Source organism: Miscanthus floridulus, chromosome 3 (genome assembly GCF_019320115.1).
Source record: "Miscanthus floridulus cultivar M001 chromosome 3, ASM1932011v1, whole genome shotgun sequence".
Taxonomy (NCBI): Eukaryota; Viridiplantae; Streptophyta; class Magnoliopsida; order Poales; family Poaceae; genus Miscanthus; species Miscanthus floridulus.
The window spans coordinates 7886846-7909598 of record NC_089582.1 but is presented as its reverse complement, the minus strand read 5'-3'; the positions used below and the strand labels follow the sequence as shown (position 1 = coordinate 7909598).

At 51.7% G+C, this 22753-nt stretch overlaps 1 protein-coding gene across 1 annotated transcript; it reads left to right on the top strand.

The window, feature by feature from the left end:
• LOC136541316 (putative disease resistance RPP13-like protein 3) lies at nucleotides 1–22149 on the top strand. The gene is made up of 3 exons (XM_066533154.1): nucleotides 1–116; nucleotides 18580–21492; nucleotides 21609–22149. The coding sequence occupies exons 1-3, from the start codon at nucleotides 1–3 to the stop codon at nucleotides 21631–21633; spliced, it is 3054 nt and encodes a 1017-aa protein (XP_066389251.1). The 3' UTR covers nucleotides 21634–22149.
• Nucleotides 22150–22753: the final 604 nt, after the last annotated feature.

The following is a 22753-nucleotide window of genomic DNA, read 5'->3' as shown; positions in this document are numbered from 1 at the left end:
ATGGCGGAGACGGTGCTGAGCATGGCGAGGTCCATGCTGGGGAGCGCCGTCAGCAAGGCCGCCGCCGCCGCCGCCCAAGAGATGAGTCTGCTCATGGGGGTGCAGAACGAGATCTGGTACGCACGTTGAGTTGTTACTCTCCACTTGTCGCAGTTCCTTGCTGGATACATAGTGTTTCTTCAGTCGTTTGGTATGTAGGCAACCAAAAGGGCTTGCTTTGCGTTGCTCTCCTAGCAAGCTCATCACTCGTCCTAGCCAAGCCAGTAGAAAGCTTTTCCTTGGGCGTGCGGGTGAGCCAGATCTCAGCTCGCCCCCGCACTCTAGTCCAGCTCGGAAACACGCACGGGCAGCAGCAACAAGGCTGTGCTGCCGAGTTCGAGTTCAACGTCCACGTTGCCTCGATCTGGTCCATGGCCACCATAGCCGCAAGCCTGAGTTCCCCGCCAGCGAGATGGAGGTCTCCGCTAGCGTCGTCCCTCACACTGGATTGGCCGATTGGGGCTGCAGCTCACCCACACGGCTACACTGTCCCAGGCTCCTTCGCGTCTAGCTGCCAGCCTGCTACTCATCACCTCCTCCTTACCTCGCGAAGGGGATAAGGTGGGTCTAAGGGCCTAGCTAGTGCAATATTTTCTCACCTTTCTTCTATTCCCACTACCAGTTAGAGTAGGCTGCATTTTTAATGAGGGAACAAAGTTCCAACCTCTACTATCTGGGATGGTACACAGCTGATAGTCAAGATACAAATCAAAGCCACAGGGCTTATGCAGCCAGAAGAAACAAAAAACAAGATTCAACCCAGCTAATGAGCGCAGTAAGCAAAGCAAAGAGCTAAGCCTCAATGCGGCTCCTGAAGTTCCAACCACACTTGGCAAAGACAGCTAAGAGCAAAGTCTCGCATCTTCTGCAGCCTTCCATGGTCAAAGGTCGCTCCTCCTCTCTATGCAGCATAGACCACTGTCGGATTCAAAAGGTCACACTGAAAATTACCTGCATACATGTATTAGATTTAGCCTTGATAAATACCATATAATTTCAATTCAATCATATCGCCCAACAAAGTGTAGACACTCCTATCAAAAATTTGGTTTATGAGCTTTAGACTTAATCCTTGTGTTTGTCGGAGTAGGCTGCATGGTTCTTCTGTTTATCCTTGTGTAACCTTACCAAGCGAGGATATGGGGACAAGCTTGCTTATTTGGATGTCTTGTCTAAGTGTTCTGGACTTTTTCGTGGTCCACAAATATCATCGTTGCCCTAAGCAACAAACCAGCCCAAGCCACGGCTAGGGCGACGTCGACAGCTTGCTGATCAGGATGTTGGTGGCAGGAGGGAAATTAAGAAGGTTTGTTAGGCAAGTTTATCAAGGGCTGGTGGTGGAAGGAGGGACATTAGTAAGATTTGTTAGGCAAGTTTATCAAGGGCACATTAGTTTGGATTATAATCATCAAAGAGAATAAACTTTGCTGTGTATAGGCGTGGGTTTCTCTTCGATAGTGGCACTGGGTTCTTCCTGCCGCCACCGCCACCGTCGACCACGACCCTCCACCAGTTCCTCGCTATCCTTCGTGTTCTTTGCCTCAATCCCAATTGCTCCTACGCTCACCACTATGCTCTCCTCACCGATTAGCCCACGCATGCACGTGAAGGACTCGCGCTTGAGGTGCCCCATCAAAGGGCTGGCCACACCACCATAGCCGGCGAAGAACTTTCAGTAATACCTAGTGAGTCCTAGGAAGTCGTGCAAAGCACATGTTCTGCGTAGACGTGGCCACTCCACTACCGCCACCTTGTCTATATCCATGACAACGCCCTTGGACAATGTGATATGGCTGAGGTACCCCACAGAGGATTCACCAAACAATTAAGCACTTGGAACATTTTTGCGAAGAGGTGGTGGTCGCGCATCTCTTGCAGCATGTTCTCCACATGCTATAAGTGCTCAGCCTAAGAATAGCAATACACAAGAATATCATCAAAAAATACAAGTACTGAGTGGCGGATGAATGTTTAAAGAAGATCGTTCATGAAAGTATGGAATGTTGCTAGGGCATTCGTGAGGCCAACGGCAAGATGAGGAACTCAAACCGGCCACGGTGGGTTTGGAAAACTGTCTTGGCAGTGTCATTAGAGTGCATGCACAACTAGTGGTAACTCATCAACGACCGGAATGGGGAATTTGTCCTTGACTGTCTTGTCGCTAAGGGCATGGTAGTCGATGCAGAAGCGCCAACCGCCATCGTGCTTCTTGTCAAGGAGCACAAGGGTGGAAAATGGCAATGTCGATCTCCAATGATCCCTTTTTTGACCGAAATCTCCAATGATCCCTTGGGTGAGCATATCCTCGCACTGGGGTCCAATGTTGTCCTTCAAGAGCTGCAGTTAGTGGTACAGTCGCACGACTACCGACATCGAGTCGGGCATCAGGTGGATGCGATAGTCATGGTGGCATCAGGGCAGAAGGTTGTGGGGCTCGACGAAGATGTCATTGTAGGCCTGTAGCATCTTCAAGGAGGGCGCGTGGGTCAGAGACGGTGCAGGTGGCCAACTGGCGTGTACCAATGCCATGCTAGACCACAGGTAGGGCACGTACCATGTCTGGACCTCTTGATCCATGTCTGACCCTCCCGATCCTGTGGATTGGGCAGTCGAATTGGATCACATCCTGGCCTAGCTCACCACTCTCAACAATCAGATGGACTCTTATGACAAACAGATTGTGTGCACTGAGGATTTCTAGTCGGGTGAGGATACCAGTGACCTCACCGATGATTCCACTTCTGAAGGGCAACTCAACCGTGGTGGCGGTGGCAACAATGGTGGTGGTGGTGGTGGTGGTAGCGGCGGTAGCAGTGACAATAGCGGTGGCAGTGCCGGTGATTTTTTGCCACGATCACTACTATCACCGTGATGGTCACTATGGCTGTCCTTGCCACCCGAAGCTCAACTTTCCATCAAACAACAACGAGTTCGATACGCTGGAATGACCGAATAAATGCAACTTTCTACGGCCATCGCACACTTGAGGACAAGGTGTGGATGACATCTCTCTATGTTGATGGTGACTAGTACTGTTAAATGGAACATGACTTTTGCATTGTATCTCCTGGCCATGCTTCATTGAGTTCATCAATTTGCGCTTCGGTCTCCAATTTGCTCCAATGTCCTCATGGAGTTGGAGGCCCTGCATCGCTTCGTTTCTGTGGAGGAGTACTAGCGAAGTTCCATAACACTCATTTGCCATTGTGACAATCTAACCTCACATCACAGGACCAACCTCTTCATGACTGGCTTGGCATAGCCACTGTGTTCCAATTGAACTCTAGCGTCTGTCTAATCTATAGACGATCATGAGTTTGGTGCGGGCGTATGAACGTCATCGGCATGAGGTGGGTTCAGTCGTGACCTATGGCACGACCAAGACAACTTCGCGCAGCCATGCAACACCCACAACCACCATAGTGGCACCCTCAGAAATGCCTACCAATGCCAGGCCAGAGGGGCCACGCCCTCCCCATCCCTTAAGACCCAAGGAGATGTAAGAGAAGTGCTAGAATGGTCAATGCTATATGTCCACTCGGTGGCCTCAGTATCTGTGCGACGCCCATGAAGCCGGCCATGAGGGGACACACAAAACTCTTCTCTATGCCTCCTTTTACAATGAGCATGCCCATCATCTGGTGCATGGCTTTGTGCACAGCTATGAGGTGTGCCAGTAGAACCAGATATAACATCTCCATCTGGCTTGTCTCCTCTAGCCAGTGCCAGTTCTAGAGCATGTCTGGAGTGGCATCTCCATAGACTTTGTCATTCCCTCATGTCGGTGGCAAGTCTATGATCCTCACCATCATTGATGACTTCTCCAAGCTGGCACAATTCATTGCTTTAGGCCATCCTAATCCACTAGCTCTATTTCTTGGGCCTTCTTCAAAAACTTTGGGCATCTTCATGACATTCCATGCACCGCTGTGAGTGACCGTGACCCAGTCTTCACCAACAACTTCTAGGAGGAGTTGATCAAGCTGGTGAGTGTCCAATTCTTGTAGAGTTTGGCCTTCCATCCCTATACAAATGGTCAGTCCGAGGTGACAAATTGCATCATCATTAAGGTACCTACGGTGTCTAGCTAGGGATCATCCAAGTTCCTGGTTATAGTGGTTTCCATGGGTAGGATATTTTTAAAATACTTAATACTAATCGGCTCTTCATGTTATGCCATTCGAGGTGGTCTATGGACGGTTGCCACTGGCGCTCATCTCCTATTCGCTGGGCTCAACCAAGGTCATGGTTGTGGATGATTAGATGAGGAGCATATATGAGTTCCTCGCTAAAATACAAGAACGCCTACTACTAGCCCAAGATGTGATTAAGCACTAGTAGGACAAGAAGAGATGCCTTGTGGAGTTTGCTATTGGTGATTGGGCGTGACTCTGCCTTCACCACCAGATGATGTCAAGCATCACACTCTAGCTTCCCCATCTAATCTTGGCCTCGCTTCTTTGGGTCGTATCAAGTCACCGAACACTAGGGTACCACCACCTATCGCATATAGTTATTGAAGAAGGCCAAGATTCATGATGTATTCCGTGTTGCCCTCATGAAAAAGTATGAGGGTGCTCTGCCAACAGCGATGGCCCCATTGCCACCCTTGCTTCATGATCGTGTGGTTCCGATGCTCACCAAGATTGTGCGTGCCCATCTCAACCATGGCCAGTGGCAGCTCTTGGTCCATTGGGAGGGTCGCAATGCAACGGAGGCAACATCGAAGTCTTTAGCTGATTTCATGGACCATTACCTAGAGTTTCAACTTGAGGACAAGCTTTTTGTCATGGAGGCGAGAAGTATTGTGGACTCCTTCATGGACCACCAATACCATCGTCATCCTAAGCAATAGGCCAGCCCAAGCTGTGGCTAGGACGATGTCGACGGTGTGTGGATCCAGCCATGGCTAGGGCAACTGGCCAGCCCAAATCCACAAAACTCATTACTTGTCGGCTTCATGAGTTTTTCCTCATTTGCTCGAGAGAGCCAAATCGGCTCATCTTGTTGAGCAAGGTTCTCATTACTTGTGCCAACTAGGCCAAGCTAGGCTACCTGAGCTAGGTTTATACCAAACTTGCCAAATAATAGCAAACCTAGCAATGATACCAAACATACCCCATATTATGCCAAATACAATACTATTGATTGCCTTATTTTACTTCCATGAGAGTATTTATATGATTAAAATGTATTATCCATGCTTGATTTTGCTTGCTTTATCTCAACTATGTGTCGAATATCTATACCTGGGAATCTAAGCTAAAGGATTAATGAGCGTCACATTGGCTCATCCGATGGTTAAGGACGCAACTGCGGCCTCGTCCGACCCCCAGGGGCCGGGCCACGCCTTGTCCGACTCCAAGGATGAGGTTTCCACCTCGTCCGACCCCAAGGCATGGGTTGTGACTATGAAGGATGAGGTTTCCGCCTCATCCGACCCCAAGGCGTGGGCCACGACTCCTCCGACCCTAGGGCACGAGCTCTGACTCGTCTGGTCCTACGGGGAAGGTTCCGCCTCGTCCGACCCCCGAGGGTTGGATTCCATCTCGCCCGTCCCCTAGGGCAAGTTTTCCGCCTCGCCCATTCCCTAGGGTCAGATTTGCTACCGGGCAAAAGCAGTGGCCCTAGGGTGGGACCTAAACCGCTTCAACCACTATGGCATGGAGGCGCACGCCCGGGAGCACGTCTTGGGTGCGTCCTGATGCGACTGGCGGCCGCATCAGGCTAGGCTGGGAGACTCACATCGCCCGCCACGTCAGCAGGCCAGGACTGTGCTGCCAACTCCCTGCTTGACCACCGTCCAATGCCAGTTGACCTGCGTTAGTTGACTGACACTATATCACCAGCCCCCGTATGGCCTGTGTCAGGGGACCCTTTGGACATTCCGTCCGCTCGGATGGGATGGAAGATAAGAACGACGCACGACGCCCGCACGTATGCTACAACGGCCAATAGGACCTCGGTGCGATGCCGCTACCACCACGATCTACAGGGTCAGTGGGACCCACGCGAAGAGGAGGATGGCACACCCCTAGAAGCCTTATTTTCTCTTTCTTTTTTCCTCTTCCCTTCTCTCGGTCTCGGGTATCCTGTTCTCTCCCCTTGGTCTATAAAAGGGAATGCAGGGCACCGTTCAGGTAGAGAGATCAATCGACCGATAGATTGAGTAGTAGAAGTATCGAGCAATCAAACCACAGAGACTTGGGAGCTCCTCCCTCTCTCGACAGTTTGTAACCCCCTACTATAAACTCAGTGCTAGTAACACGAGTAGCCCAAAACTGGATGTAGGGACATTCAGCCTGAACCAGTATAATTCTTGTGTCTTCTTAGCACACCATCCGGGTCAGACGCACAATATATAAATTTACTTGTTTGTGTTTACTCAAAACAGTGATAGTTGGCACGCCAGGTAGGGGCTCTTTGCATGTCGCGTCAACACCACTAGGCCACGGATGGCTAACCACGGTGCGAGCTGGGTCCTAGGCATGCACATGCGTTTCAAGAGCCTAGACTTCATCGTCTCCACAGAGGGAGAACTGGCACAGGCTAATGGCCCTACCACACGGTCTCAGGCCATCATTCTTGATGCGATCATCGAGACCCTTGGGGAGCTATGGCTACGCACCCTAGAAACCCATGCTCCTGGGAGTGACCCACGTCCGTCCACCATGAACAGCGAGTTCGTAGGCATGACGAGTTATGTTTCGGAGTCCTTCTATGACTTGATCGCGGAAGGCTCCGAGACCATCTCTGATTTTGACTCTGGCGGGGGGAGCCACCACCCCTCGCGCGAGTGCTTCATGGCGGGAATCCATGATGTGCACAACGAAGGTGTCCATGGTGGGGAAGCCATTCCCACGAATGGCCAGGACAACGAGGTCGAGGGGGACACAAGGGCCCCGCGCGTGGAGTAGTTATGGGCACGGCAAAAGGAGCTCGAGGATGCATGGCTCCAGTTGGAGCAGGAGCAAGCAGAGCTCGAGCACGAGATTGCTCACCGTGCAGACAGTGGGCACGCATGTGCCATAGCCCGCGACGTACATAGGAGGATCATCAAGGATGACGATGGCCTCCCACACTTTGCCCACGCTAGTCAAAACATAGCCACGACGGTGGCTATGATCTGAGGCATGCCAGAGCCCACGACGCCCGATGAGTGCCGAGCTCATCGAGAGATACGCACGTTGCTTGAGCGAGTAGCGGTGCAGCAGGCAGAGAGCTCGATATCTCGATGACGTGAGCTCGATGCCAGCCAGCGTACGTCCTTGGGACATCATGCCAGGGACGTATCCATCCACCAGGCGCCCTCATTGTAGGGCGGTGGAAGACTCGCCATGGCCTCGATCCAAGGGCATCTCGACCGCGACCATGATGCTCGGTTCACCCTGAACGCCTGAAGGCATGCATAGGGTGACAGAGGTGAGGCAGCCAACCGTGGCTACCACCCTCACTGTGGTGGGCACTACGACCATGAGGAGGACTAGAGTCATAGCCCCAAACCAATGGGGCCCTAGGCTTTCGGTTGGCATATCCTCAAGACGACGCTCCCGCCCCGATACCACCCACCGACTAACATCCTAAAATACTCCAGGGAAACAAACCCCAGCTTGTGGCTCAAGGACTACCGGCTTGCCTGTCGGGCCAGCAGTGTGATCAATGATGACTTCGTCATCCGCAATCTCCCCTTGTTCCTGGCCAACTTAGCACGAACATGGCTGGAGCACCTTTCACCCAACTGCATGTAGAGTTGGGCGAACCTGAAACAAATCTTCATGGGGAACTTCCAGGGCACTTACGCGTGCCCTGGGAACCCCTGGTACTTGAAGAACTGCCAATAGAAGTTGGGAGAGACTCTCCGTGAGTACATCGATGCTTCTCCCAGCAGTGCAACGAGCTCCCCAATGTCACCGATGCCGACGTCGTTGGAGCCTTCCTATTAGGGACAACCTACGAGTCCCTGGTCCCTAAGTTGGGACGTAAGGGCCCACGGACTACCAAGGAACTCCTCGACATCGCGATCAGCCACGCTTCCGGTGAGGAGGCGGTTGGAGCAATTTTCGATCACTCTAGGGACAAGGTGAAGTGGGACAAGGATGCCGACGAAGGCCCCTCTGACCGTTCGAATAAGAAGAAGAACCGAAAAGGGCACGGGGGCTCGCTTGTGGCCGCCGCCGAGCGAAAAGAAAGTCGAGCACCGGCCGAGGGCACCCCCGATCACTTCGACAAGCTGCTCAAGGGGCCATGCTCAAACCACGTCTTCCCCATCAAAAACATGTGCAAGGACTGCTCCCTCATGAAGCGTTTCTTCACCGGCAGCTCTAAGAAATGGGAGAAGAAGAAGAAGCCCGAGGTAGAAGCCGATGACATCAGAGAGAAGGATGACGTCTTTCTATCACCAGATGGCTGCCTATTGATCATTGGTGGGCCAGAGGCATACGGCTCCAAGCGCCGATAAAAGCTCATGCGTTGAGAGGTCTACGAAGCCAAGCCCGCTACGCCCGCTTTCCTCAAATGGTCAGGGTCTCCCATAACCTTCGACTAATCCGACCACCTGGATAGCGTCACACACCTAGGTAGGTACTCGCTCATGGTCGACCCTATCATCGGCACGAAGCGGCTCACCAAGGTATTGATGGACGGAGGCAGCAGCCTCAACATCTTGTACGTCGAGACGCTCAACGCTATGGGCATCGATCGAGCGTGCATCTGGCCGACCGGAGCGCCCTTCCACGTCATTGTGCCTAGAAAGCAGGTTGTGCCACTTAGGCAGATCAATCTGCCCATTACCTTCGGGGGTTTGTCCAACTATAGGACAGAGACCCTAACCGTCAAAGTGGTTGGGTTCCATAGAGTTCATGGCTGTCCCCAACTACACCTACCTCAAGCTTAAGATGCTGGGCCCATGTAGGGTCATCACCATCAGCACTTCTTTCTAGAGGGCCTACGAGTGCGAGGTCGAAAGCTATGAGCTCGCTTTGGCAACCCTCACTTTAGAGGAGCTCACAGCTATCAGGAAGGACATCGCTGAAGGAGCGCCCGACGTGAAGCTAGTGGCCAGATCCTTTGAGCCAGCGGAGAATGTCAAGGAGGTCCTCGTTGACCCCAACAACTCCACTGACAAGACGGTGCACATTGGCACCGCCCTCTCCCCCAAGTAGGAAGGCGTGCTCGTTGACTTCCTCTGCCCCAATCGAGACATCTTTGTGTGGAAACCCTTGGATATGCTGGGAATTCTGAGGGAAGTCACCGAGCATGCCTTGAAGATTAGGCTGAGTTCTAGGCCGGTCAAACAACGCCTGCGCTGCTTCAACAAGGAGAAGCGGAGGCTCATCGGCGAGGAGATCGCTAAGCTCTTGGTGGCCAATTTCATCAAGGAAGTATACCACCTAGAGTGGTTGTCCAATCCCATTCTTGTAAAAAAGAAAAGTGGGAAATGGAGAATGTGTGTTGACTACACAAGCCTCAATAAGGCGTGCCTGAAGGATTAGTTTCCTTTTCCATGCATAGATTAGGTTGTTGACTCAACCTCGGGGTGCGAAACCCTATGCTTCCTTGATGCGTACTCCGGGTATCATCAGATCATGATAAAAGAGTCCAACTAGCTTGCCACCTCTTTCATCACCCCGTGCGGATCATTCTGCTACATTACTATGCCATTCAGACTCAAGAACGCCGGGGCTACGTACCAGCATTGCGTGACCAAATGCTTTGGAGACCTCATCGGGCGGACTGTTGAGGCTTACGTGGACAACATCGTAGTCAAGTCCAAGCAGACCAACCAGCTTGTGGCCGACCTGGAGCAGACCTTCAGGAAGCTCCAAGAGAACATCATCAAGCTCAACCTCGAGAAATGCGTCTTTGGGGTCCCAAGGGGCATGTTGCTCTAATTCATCGTCTCCGAGCGTGGCATCAAAGCCAACCCGGTAAAAATTTCAGCCATCATGAAGATGGGCCTGATTCCGAACCTAAAGGGAGCTCAGAAGGTTATCGAGTGCCTCGCAGTGCTTAGTTGCTTCATTTTGCACCTCGGTGAATCTAGGCTCCCCCTTTACTAGCTCCTAAAGAAAACCAACCAATTTGCATGGATGCCTGAGGCTCAGGAGGCGCTTGACAAGCTCAAAGTGCCCCTGACGAAGGCCCCAATTTTGGTCCCGCCGGCTGAGGGAGAGCCGCTCCTACTCTACATCGTAGCTATGACTCAGGTGGTCAGCGCCGCCTTGGTTGTAGAACAGGGACGCGCCCTCAAAGTACAACACCCCATGTACTTCATTAGCAAAGTCTTGTCCGACTCCAAGACACGCTAGCCCCAGATCCAAAAGTTCCTATACACCATCCTGATCACCAAGAGGAAGCTGCGCCACTACATCGACTCACACTAGGTGACCGTCGTGTCATCTTTCCCCCTCGGCGAGGTTATCTAGAACCAGGAAGCCACGGGGAGAATCGTGAAATGGGCGCTCGAGCTGATGGATCAGGGCGTCACGTACGCCCCATAAACGGCCATCAAGTCTCAGGTACTGGCTGACTTTGTGGTCGAATGGACCAAGATCCAGAGGCCACCGGCGGCCGTCGATCTGGAGTACTGGATGATGTACTTCGACGGGTCACTGATGAAGAAGGGCACCGAGGTTGGGCTAGTTTTTGTTTCCCCCCTTGGGGTGCGCATGAGGTACGCAATTCGCTTCCACTTCCCGGTTTCAAATAATGTGGCTGAGTACGAGGCACTCGTTAATGGCTTACACATCACCATTGAGTTGGGCATTTGATGGCTTGACGTCTGAGGCAACTCGCAACTGATCATCGACCAGGTCATGAAGGAATCAAGCTGCCACAACACCAAGATGGCTGCGTATTGTCATGAGGCTTGATAGTTGGAGGACAAGTTTGACGGCCTCGTGATCAACCATATCTCGAGGTGGCTCAATGAAGCAGCCAACATGTTAGCAAAGATGGCATTTAGCCGAGAGCCGGTCCCACACAAGCCCTTAATCCGATACGAGGAACCAGAATAGACCGGCAAAGAGCCACTAGTTCTAGGCTCGGGGGCTGACCAACCCTCAGTTCCATCCGACCCCGAGGTCATGGAACTCATCAAAGACCTAGTGGCGGAGCCCGACCCTCTGACCAACTAGAGAACACCTTATCTCAATTGCCTCCTCCACGAGGTGCTCCCTACTGACAAGACGGAGGCCCGATGACTCGTGTGTCACACCAAGTCCTTCGTCGTCATCAAAGGGGAGCTCTACAAGCGCAGCTACACTAGAATCCTAAAGTGTTGCATCCCCACTGAGCAGGGGAAGGACATGCTGGAAGACATCCATGGAGGGGTCTACGGGCATCATGCCGCACCTAGAACCTTGGTGCATTCTAGCAAGGTTTCTACTGGCCAACCGCGGTGGCCGACGCCGAGCAGGTCGTACGCACCTGCAAAGGATGCCAGTACTACACTCAACAAACTCACCTACCGGCCCAAGTGCTCTAGACATTCCCCATCATGTGGCCGTTCACGGTCTAGGGGCTTGACCTGGTAGGGCCCCTCAAAAGGGCGCCCGGGGGCTTTATGCACTTACTTGTCACCGTGGATAAGTTCACAAAATGGATAGAGGCTCGACCGATCACCGTGATCAAATCTAAGCAGACCATGTTGTTCGTCATGGACATCATCCACCGATTCAGGGTCCCAAACTCCATCATAACCGACAACGGCACACAATTCACAGGGAAGAAATTCCTCCGATTCTACGATGACCACCACATCCGCGTTGATTGGGCAGCCGTAGCGCACCCCTACACGAACAGGCAGGTCGGGCGCACGAACGGCATGGTCCTCCAAGGCCTCAAGCCCAGGATCTTCAACTGGCTCAACAAAGCTAGCGGACGGTGGGTCGCGGAGCTCCCCTTGGTACTCTAGAGCCTAAGGACATCCAACAACTGGGCAACTAGTTACACGCTGTTTTCATGGTCTATGGCTCTGAGGCCATCCGCCCAACCGACCTCAACTACGGAGCGCCAAGAAGTCAAGGCCTACAACGAGCAGGGAAACGAAGCATCTTTGGAAGATGCCATGGACCTGCTTGATGAAGCACGTGACATCGCCCTGCTCCATTCGCCCAAATACCAGAAGGTGCTACGACGCTACCATAGCTAACATGTGCGGGGTCTGCCTTCGGCATAGGCGATTTAGTCCTTCACCGCATCCAGAGCAACAAAAAATGCCAAAAACTTTTAGCGCCGTGGGAAGGACCGTACATCATCGCAGATGTACTCTAACCCGGCACCTACAAGCTTAAGACTGAGGATGGCAAAGCCATTGCCAACGCCTGGAACATCAAGCAGCTACGTCGCTTTTACCCTTCGTCTTTCAGTTCCAAAGCTTCCAATATGCTTATCAAACTAAGTAATATTTCTACAAAAACCAAAAAATGTTACCTCCTATCGGATTCGCTTCTGATCTGCTCGGTCTTCAGTAACACCCAACCCCGGCAACTACCTGGGGTCGGATTTTACTCGAGGGCTGATAGGAGTACATATACTTAGAAACATTTTTCCATCCGACTCTTCCTTTTTATGACAAGACCTAGAAATAAGAGTTGCCGAAAACTAACGATGAGTAAAACTAGTTGGAATGCAAAAAGCCTACGCCTCGACGGCTATGGCATCGCTTGCTCACCAGCGTGATCATTACTTAGTCGCTCGCAACTTAAGTTTCTAATGCCTTAACATAAAACAAGGGTCGGATCACAACAAACTTTATGTATATATACTCAGGAACATTTTCCCATCTGACTCTTCCTTTTTATGACAAGACCTAGAAATAAGAGTTGCCAAAAACTAACGATGAGTAAAACTAGTCGGAATGCAAAAAGCCTACGCCCCGATGGCTACGGCATCGCTTGCTCACCAGCGTGATCATTACTTAGTCGCTCGCAACTTAAGTTTCTAGTGCCTTAACATAAAACAAGGGTCGGATCACAACGAACTTTATGTATATATACATAGAAAGGCCAAACAACGTTTCCGGCCATAAATAAAAGTCTTTATAAAAAGACCAACGCCAGACTCAGCTATCTAACTAAACACTCTTGGGTAGGATTTCTTCTCCGACCTTCTCTGCCAGGTCCTGCGCTGGGAGAGCCGCTTCCTTCTCAATTTTGTCCAGCTCAGCGTTAGTGTAGCCAGGCCCGAAGCCCTCACTAATCACCGGTAGATTGATGTTGACGTAGTGGGAGCGGGCGATGGTGAACGCGCTGTGGACACCGGTGTACAGGGCCTCCCTTGCTAGCGAGTGCGCTTGATCCGGGATCTAGGTAGCCCGGACCGTGAGCGAGCTCGTCTCCATGGCCAGGGAGACCCCGAGGTCATCGAAGACCAACCCGACGGCAGCGCGCAAGGCATCGTGGTCATCGCTCTTCGACTGGAGTTGACCCTGCACCTCGGAGAGTTCCCTCTGGAGCACGCCAACATCCCCGGCCAAGGTAGCGGCCAGGCCCTCGGCTTCTTCCTTCAACCTCTGCTCATTTTCGAGCACGCGCCGAGCATCGATGCTCTCTTGACGGGCAAGGTCGAGTGCCGAGCGGAGTCGTCCAAGCTCCACGGCATCTTCCCCGACCTTGGAAACCATAGCCTTGAGCTTGTCCTCGGCCTCATTGGCGTGTTGGTGGGCTTCCCGTTCCTTGGTTTGGAGGCTCGCCACCTCCTCCTGTAGCCACAACACTTCAGCGGCAAGCCCCCAAACCTCCTTCTCACGATGGAGGAATAGGGACTTCTCCTAGCTGCGCATCGCAAGGGACTATGAAAAAATCATGTTAGAATTATATAAACAGGGCTCAAAAGTAGAAAACGTGAAGATTTGACAAACCTGGCCGACAGGGGCGATGTCATCCTTCAATACCCCCAACACGTCGGTTAGAGAGCGGACTACGGACTCAAGTCCTGAGCGCATGCTCGCCCAGTCCTTCACCTCCGTTGGGTCATCAAGGGTGAACACCAGGTCGCTCGGGTCCAGCCACATGGCCCAATGGAGCCGGTTTCTTCCCCACGCGAGCGGATCGTCACCCGGCTGGACAAGGGACTGGGAGGGCCTAGCCCCAACCGAGGGGTTAGCTATCGCAACCGTCGGCGTCGGCCCAACGGGAGTCGATGGTACCACCTCCATCACCGGCGTTCCCTCGGGAGCGGACCCTCCGATGGCAGAGGAGGCTGGCAGCTCAAGCTCCGAAGTCTGAGCCATCGATGCATCTACAGGGGATGCCTCGGTCGTGCCTCCTCTCGTCTGCTCCACCTCGGGCACGTTGACCGACGCGGGTGTCGATTCCACGCGCTCCTCCTCTGGCTCAATCGGTGCCTCCGCCTCCCCCGCTTCCTCAGGTAGTGCCATGTCTGCCTCAGCACCATAACGGCGCGCCCCCGGTGCCACACCAGTCGGCGCTTGGGGGATTGGCCGACGCGACAGCATCTTCTGCGGCGCCAACACCAGGAATTTGTTGGGGCCGGTCCTACGGAAAGCACCAACGTCACACGACAAAATCAAAGAACGCAACGAAAGGGCAAAGAAGTCGTTAACTCACCTCGACACCATTATCCAAGAAAGTTTTGGGTGCTGGTCACTCGACCCTGACTCTGCCACGTCGGTAATCGGCCACTTTGAACCCCCGGTGAGGTCGGTCAGAGTGGGGCAAACTTGCTCCTCTAACCTCGGGGGTGCGTCCGCCCTTGCCGATCTTGGAGGCGCAACCTCTTCGGTTTGCGCCGGGGCATGCTATGGAATTAGGGTCAGGTTGGCCTACCCCGCATCAGCTCGCTCATCCTCGCGCGCAAGCGCGCCCCATGGGATGTCGGGGTCGGACTCGTCCTCCTCCTCTTCCTCCTCCTCGCCGCCGTCACTCTCCTCCAAGCCTTACCGACGCTTTCCACGGTGAAGCCTCGCTCGTTCCTTCTTCACCTTCTTCCATTCCTTCTTCGCCTTCGCCACCTCAGCCGTGGCACGGTTCTCCACCCTCCTGGCCGTGTCCTCTGCAAGTGGCGGGATGGACTCACGGGCAAAGAGGTCGGGCTGCAAATCCCGGCGCTTAGAATATGAGAACAGAGGAGGGTTGGCCAAGGAAAGAAACTCGAAGAAGGCTTACCAATTTGATGAAACCCGCATCCAGCCACATCGCGGGATGCCCCAGGATAGGGTACATCAGGGCGAGATCCACCGATGGATCCACCGGGCACTCCATCGCTTCCTTGATGCGTTGTGCTGCTTCATCGACGCTGAGGGCCTCACCGGCAACCATCGCCGTCCCTTCGGGCACTGAATCCGGCGTCATCTTGTACATCAGAAGAGCACGCGCCATCAGTGGCACCAGCCTCCTAACGTGGTATGCTCTGATGACGCTGGTCCCATGAAGACCACGGCCCTTCAGAGTCGCGATGGCTTTGAGAAGGTCACCGAGCGTCTTCTGCTCCTTTTTGATGGGCCCGTACCTCCACATGCTCGGCACCTCCTCAATCAGGTGGTCAGTGAAGATCAGTAGGGGGGCAGCGTTGTCATTCCTTAGGTAGAACTAGAGCTTATGCCACCCCTTGTTGGACTTCAACAACGGGATGGACATGTACTCCGATGATCGGCTGCCTTGAAGACGGATGCTCACACACCCCATCGGCACCGCTAGGTCCGGCTTCTTTTTCTGTAGCTCGACGACGAATAAGTATTTCCATAGCTCGAAGTGGGGCTTGATCCCTAGATACCCTTCGCATAGCACAATGAAGGCCAAGATGTGTTGAATCCCTTTGGGATTCAGATGCTGCAGCTAAAGCCCGTAGTAGTGCACCAACCCTCGGAGGAATCAATGGGGAGGAGTCATGAACCTATGCTCATGGAAGGGGACGAAGGAGACAACATAGCCGTTGGGCGGCGACGGCTCATCCTTGCCACCAGGTACAATCCACTCCATCATCACGGTCCTCGTGTGGAGAAGGCCCTTCTTAACTAGACCCTCCATGCGTGCGTGGAGAACGTCGGAGCGATGCCATGGCTCCATCGAGGAACAGGGATGGCGATGCAGAAGATCTGGTGGTGGTGTAGGGCTAGAGAGCGAGAGCTTCGCCGGTGGTGGAGTGGAAACAAGGGAACGAAGGTCAAAGGTAGAAAGATCGGAGGGGCAAGGATGCGGCTGCGCGTACGGAGGCTGGGGAGAAACGGTTCTGTTTATAAGGTAAGGGCGGAACGGGCGAGGGGCGAACCGTCCGCCTAAATTAACGCGTCCCACGCCTCACCAGATCCATTCCCTTCGGGGGTCGTGCCCTCATTATCCCACGCCACATTAGTCGTATCGCTGCCTCTAGAGACGAGCGCATGCCTATCCAAGTCTTCCCCGCGAAGGATCCGCCGGGGGATGGTTCGCCTTCAAAGCCTACGGGGCGCAGCAGGTCAGTGGGATACGGAGCTGAAAACACTCCCACGGCCCAATAACGCCCAGGAGTTCGAAGGCTGGCCCACCAGTGGGTTCACGGCCATTCTAGGGCACCCTAGAGTGAGGGGAGGTTAAGGACGGGCCCACTAGCGGCCAATACCCAAGGCGCGCGAAGCGCCACGGGCGTACCGACCCTCATTTCGAGTCTTGGATGATGCAAGGTCCATGGTTTTTCCCCAAAGAAAGGCATCGAGCCCTCGGACCGGTCGAACGGATCCGAGAACTATATGGACTGGCCACCAAGAATCTAGAGTCAGTCACCAGCTGACCTCGAATTGGGCCCCACGAAGGGGATGCCGGCAACTCACCGAGCACCGTGCTCCATCCAGCGAGGAAAGCACGGCACGACTTGGCCGCTCTGTTCTAGCGAAAGGACACGTGAGGGATGACGATCACAAGATGAACCGACCCCCGACCGGACCCCTGCTACACACGGGGGCTCGGGGGCTTGGCATCGAAAAGAGACTGAACACGTGGTCGCAGACAAACGATGAGTCACCTCGGGTTGTGTAAGCCGCGGACGGAGTGACGCAAGAAACTAGGCGACCGACCAAATCTCACGGTCATACCCACGAAGGGTCCGACATCGGCAAAAGGGAATCGCCGTCCCCAGGACACGCCGTGGGCAACAAAAGAAGGCTAGAGCCCTCGGAGTCCTTCCTTTCGAAAAAACCTCCGAAGGAGTATTTTACTCCTCCGCAGGCTCGGGGGCTACACCCAGTGGCAAGTCAAAAAATCCTCCAGGCAATTCTACCCGAATCGCCCGGGGGCTCGGGGGCTACTATCGGATATCTATACCCGGGAATCCGAGTCAAAGGATCAATGAGCGTCACGTCGGCTCATCCGATGGTTAAGGACGCAACTGCGGCCTCATCCGACCCCCAAGGGCCGGGCCACGCCTCATCCGACTCCGAGGACGAGGTTTCCGCCTCGTGCGACCCCAAGGCGTGGGTTGCGACTCCGAGGATGAGGTTTCCGCCTCGTCCAACCCCAAGGCATGGGCCGCGACTCATCCGACCCCAGGGCGTGGGCTCCGACTCGTCCGGTCCTAAGGGGAGGACTCCGCCTCATCCGACCCCCGAGGGTCGGATTCTGTCTCGCTCGGCCCCCAGGGCGAGTTTTCCGCCTTGCCCGTTCCCTGAAGGTCGGATTTGCTACCGGGCAAAAGCAGTGGCCCTAGGGTGGGACCCGAACCGCTTCAACCACTACGGCGTGGAGGCGCACACCCGAGAGCACGTCTCCCCAGCCTCCCGTATGGCCTCTGTCAGGGGATCCTTTGGCCATTCTGTCCGCTCGGATGGGATGGAAGAGAAGAACGACGCCCGACGCCCGCACGTATGCTGCAGCGGCCAACAGAACCCCGGTGCGACGCCGCTGCCACCACGATCTACAGGGCCAGCGGGACCTATGCGAAGAGGAGGACGGCACACCCCCGGAAGCCTTATTTTCTCTTTCTTTTTTCCTCTCCCCTTCTCTCCGTCTCGGGTATCCTGTTCTCTCCCCTTGGTCTATAAAAGGGAAGGCAGGACACCGTTCAGGGAGAGAGATCAATCGACCGATAGATTGAGCAGTAGAAACATTGAGCAATCAAACCACAAAGACTTGGGAGCTCCTCGCTCTCTCGACAGTTTGTAACCCCTACTACAAACTCAGTGCTAGTAACACGAGCAGCCTGAAACTAGACGTAGGGACATTCAGCCCGAACCAGTATAATCCTTGTGTCCTCTTAGCACACCATCCGGGTCAGACGCGCAATATACAAATTTACTCATTGGTGTTTACTCGAAACACCGACACTATGCAAACACATAACTATACTATATCTTGATTATAAATGACGACATTAAGGAGCTGCTAATATATCTGATTGGCTGTCATGTTTTTCCTAGACTCCGGTCTGTTTATTCACACCGAAAAAATGTCCGAGTGAGCAATATTTTTTAAGTGTGATAATAATTCAGAATCATTTTTTAATAAAGAAGCACAAAAATGTGGAATAGGAACAAAATTCCCCCTGATACTAACAATTCCTCCAAAAGTCGAAAAGTATTAAGTTTTCTCAAAATCTGGTTGATTGCAGGTTCATGAAAGATGAGCTAGAAACTATGCAAGCATTTCTGGTGGCCCCTGAAGTAACCAAGAAAAAAGATAAACTGGTGAAGGTCTGGGCAAAGCAAGTACGAGATCTGTCATATGACATTGAGGATTGCCTTGACGAGTTCACAGTACACGTGGGAAGCCAAAGCCTGTCACAACAGATGATGAAGCTGAAAGACCGTCACCGGATTGCTGTCCAGATCCGCAATCTCAAGGCAAGAGTTGAAGAAGTGAGCAAGAGGAACACACGCTACCACTTAATCAAGACAGAGGCATCCAACACCACCATGGACGAGACGGAGTCCTACTTGGAAGATATTCGCAACCACTCGGCTAGCAACATCGATGAAGCACAGCTTGTAGGCTTTGATGAACCCAAGAAGAAGTTGCTTGAGATGATACAAGAAGTTCGTGCCGATGATGGACATGCACGTGTGATCTCAGTGGTCGGCATGGGAGGTTTGGGTAAAACTACTCTTGCCAGGAAGATATATGAAAGCAAGGAAGACATTGCAAAGAACTTCACATGCCGTGCATGGATCACTGTATCACAATCATTTTTGAAGATAGATCTTCTGAAAGATATGATTAAGCAACTGTTGGGCGATAAATCATTGGAGAGATGCTTGAAACAACTTGAAGGAAAGGGATTGCATGTAAATGACCTTGCCAGCTACCTCACACAAGGGCTAAAGGATAAAATGTATTTTGTTATTCTTGATGACTTGTGGACCATTGAAGCATGGAATTGGATTAATAAGTTTGCTTCTCTAAGCAACAAAAGCAAAGGTAGTCGGATCATAGTTACAACACGTGATGCTGCTATAGCAAAGGCATGCAGTTCTAATGACTCTCTTGTTTACCATCTTCAACCTCTAGAAATAGGTGATGCCAAAGAGTTGCTTCTAAGGAAGGCACAAAAAGATACCAAAGCCACCATGAGTGAGGGTTTGATGACAACAGTAGAACAGTTGGCAACAAAATGTGGTTGTTTACCACTGGCTATTCTCACAGTAGGAGGCATCCTTGCTAGTAAGAAGATAGAGGAGTGGGAGAAATTTAATAAGCAGCTCTCTTCAGAGGTTGAGAACAACCCAGACCTTGAACCTGTGCGAAGGATAGTAACCCTTAGCTACAATCATTTGCCATCTCATCTCAAGCCATGCTTTCTATACCTAAGCATTTTTCCTGAGGACTTTGAAATTAAAAGGAGGCGTCTGGTAGATAGGTGGATTGCAGAGGGGCTGGTTACTGCCAGGGGTCGAGTAACAGTTGAGGAAGTTGGAGAAAGTTACTTTCAGCAGCTAATCAGCCGAAGCATGATTCTACCAGCAAGAGTAAATTTCGAAGGAGTTGTTAAGAGCTGCCGTGTTCATGATATCGTGCGTGATACAATAATCTCGATATCCAGAGAGGAGAATTTTGTTTACTTGACAGAAGACAATGTAGCTGGAGTAGTAGTTGGAGAGAAATTCCGTCATGTGGCATACCATGACAAGAGCTGTACAAATGTTGGAGTGGATTGGAGTTGTGTCCGATCATTAACTTCCTTTGGTGAGAGACCAATGAAGCCCGCACCTTCACTTTGTTCACCGGAGTTGAGGATGTTAAGAACATTGGATCTGAAGGATGCACAGTTCAAAATTGCGCAAAAAGACATAGACAACATAGGATTATTGCGCCACTTGAAATATGTGAATGCTCAGTATGATGGTCCAAGATTTAGTCATTCAAATATTTATGCACTTCCTAGATCTATCGGAAAATTACAGAGCTTGCAATTCCTGGACCTAAGTGGTAGTTGTATTTCAGCACTACCAACTGAAGTCACTAAACTGCAGAGTCTTCGAAGCCTCCGTTGTACCAAACACATCGAGTTTTGTGATTTTGACCCCAGGAGGCCATTGAGATGCATGGAAAATGTATTGCGCCTGGCGCCCATAATGTTCACACCCCTAGTTGATTCTGAAGTCCGCAATGAAATGATTGCTGAGGCACACTTGGTCTTCTCTATGCCTTTCTCTTATCTAGAAGTACCAGGTGTGCGGGTGCCAAGAGGAATCGGCAACCTAAAAGTGCTGCAGATCCTAGAGGTTGTGGATCTCAAGGGCACTAGTACGAAAGCAATTGAAGAGTTGGGTGAACTAAGTCAGCTAAGAAAATTAAGCGTGACGACAAGAGGGGCAGCAAAGGGAAAATGCACGGCCTTTTGCAAAGCCCTTGTGAAGCTTGTCTCTCTCCGCTCTGTCCACGTGGATAGTAGTCATAATATTGTTGGTGGGGGAACACTTCAGTGGCTAGGTTCTCCTCTCTCCCCTCCCCCGCTGCTAAGGAGCCTAAAGTTGATTGGAAAGCTGCAGGTGACACCCGCTTGGTTTGGGAGTCTTACACTGTTGGTGAAGATTTACTTACGAGAGAGCTACCTAAAGGACCTGCAGATACTTGGGGCACTGCCCCAGCTTATGCTCCTTCAGCTAATTGGTAATGCATATACTGGGGAGAAACTAACATTCAGAACTGGAGCATTCCCAAGTCTCAGGAAACTTGTTTCTCAAGGATATAAATTTACAGAGATGAGGTTTGAGGAGGACGCCTCGCCCCACATGGAAAGCATAGATATCGGTAAGTCCTGGCTAAAGTCAGGGATTATTGGTATTAAGCACCTTCCAAGTCTCAAGGAGATTTCACTTGGTTACAACGGCAAGGTGGCAGGACTTAATATGCTGCAGGCGGAAGTCAACCAACACCCCAATAAGCCCGTGCTGCGACTGTTGAGGGACCAGAGCTACCATGACCTGGGGGATGTCATCAGATCCGGCGTTGAAGTGGAAGCAACCGAACCGCAGCCTGATGACGCCGAAGAGAGCTCCCAAGTGATCACAACGGCCGACAACAGGTCAGTCCTGCTCGTGCCTGCTCGCGCACCATAAGTTATCTATTTTTTAGCGTAGTTTGTTGTCAGCATGCATGTTTTATGCTTACAGCTCGTCTCTTTTCTTGCGTTGTTTCCAGCGAAATCCAAACCGTTCCCAGTTGATGCTGCCTGCTAGTGCGAGCTGCCCTGTGCCCTGACTCTCCCTGCAAGGACTCTGCTCCTGGTCTCAACCTGCCACGCAGATTGCCCTTATACCGTGCTGGTTCTGCTCCGACAAATACCCCCTGCTTGTGTTCCGCATCGGATTTCTTCTTACAGCTAGTGGCAGCGGTATCAGTCCAACCTGCAGCTGAATCTGAATTGGCTGTCTGTCTGATTATGATGCGTGCGTGGTGAGAGATTTTCATTCTCTGACTTATAGTCTATCATATTCTTGATACGACCTTGTTTGTGATATGCAGCACAGTACTTTACTACTGTATTTGTGAACTGCAGACTCCGAAATTTGTTTCTGCGATATCCTCGTATTTTTGCTTTTTTTAGGCTGCCTTTTTATTTTTAATTTAAAGTTATGTACTACTATGTAATAACAAGATGTTGCGTACTGAGATACTGTAATCCTGTTGTTTTCAGCTGTTAACTGCACATCTCTGCAGACCTGTTTATTTGAAAAGCAAAGACAGTATGTCCAGTCAATTCCCTTATATCTCAGCACGCTGGATGATGTAGAACATCCAACGAAATGGGTCACACTTATTTATCATGGTAGGCGTCCTGTTCTTCCTTAGATACATCTTGATAATGAGTTATGACATCATTTTGGCATACGATCTACTCCATTTGAATCTAGAATGCTTGGTTATTCCTTGTCAAGAGTTTAACTGTTGCCCTCGCGTTTCTGGAGTACTAGCTAGATTCATCAGAAACAGAACTGTTAGTGATTCTAGATGTTCTGTGATATCTTAGTTGCCATATTATAACATGTTAACGCATAGAATTCTGAATCGGTAGGATTTGGACATATCACACAGCTGATTGTCTGAATGCCATTAAGTTTCACCAGGACCATTAGCATTTTTTTTACTCAGTCTGGACATAGGATATTCAGATTACAGTTACAATGCAATCCAAAAGAACCAAGTTTGCTAACCAGTCTGAAACATTAGCTTTTGCATTGTTGTCATCTTCAATACACCTGAACATTTTGTTACAGGCCCAAATACACTGCAGAGGTTTGTAACCAGTCATCAAAGTGCTCCTGATCTTCATTGTTACAGGCCAA

Excerpts from the sequence above, each read along its gene's own strand:
- LOC136541316 (XM_066533154.1), top strand. The coding sequence starts at position 1 with ATGGCGGAGACGGTGCTGAGCATGGCGAGGTCCATGCTGGGGAGCGCC. Across the intron at positions 117-18,579 it reads GGGGTGCAGAACGAGATCTG|GTTCATGAAAGATGAGCTAG; the intron begins GTACGCACGTTG and ends GGTTGATTGCAG. Across the intron at positions 21,493-21,608 it reads ATCACAACGGCCGACAACAG|CGAAATCCAAACCGTTCCCA; the intron begins GTCAGTCCTGCT and ends CGTTGTTTCCAG.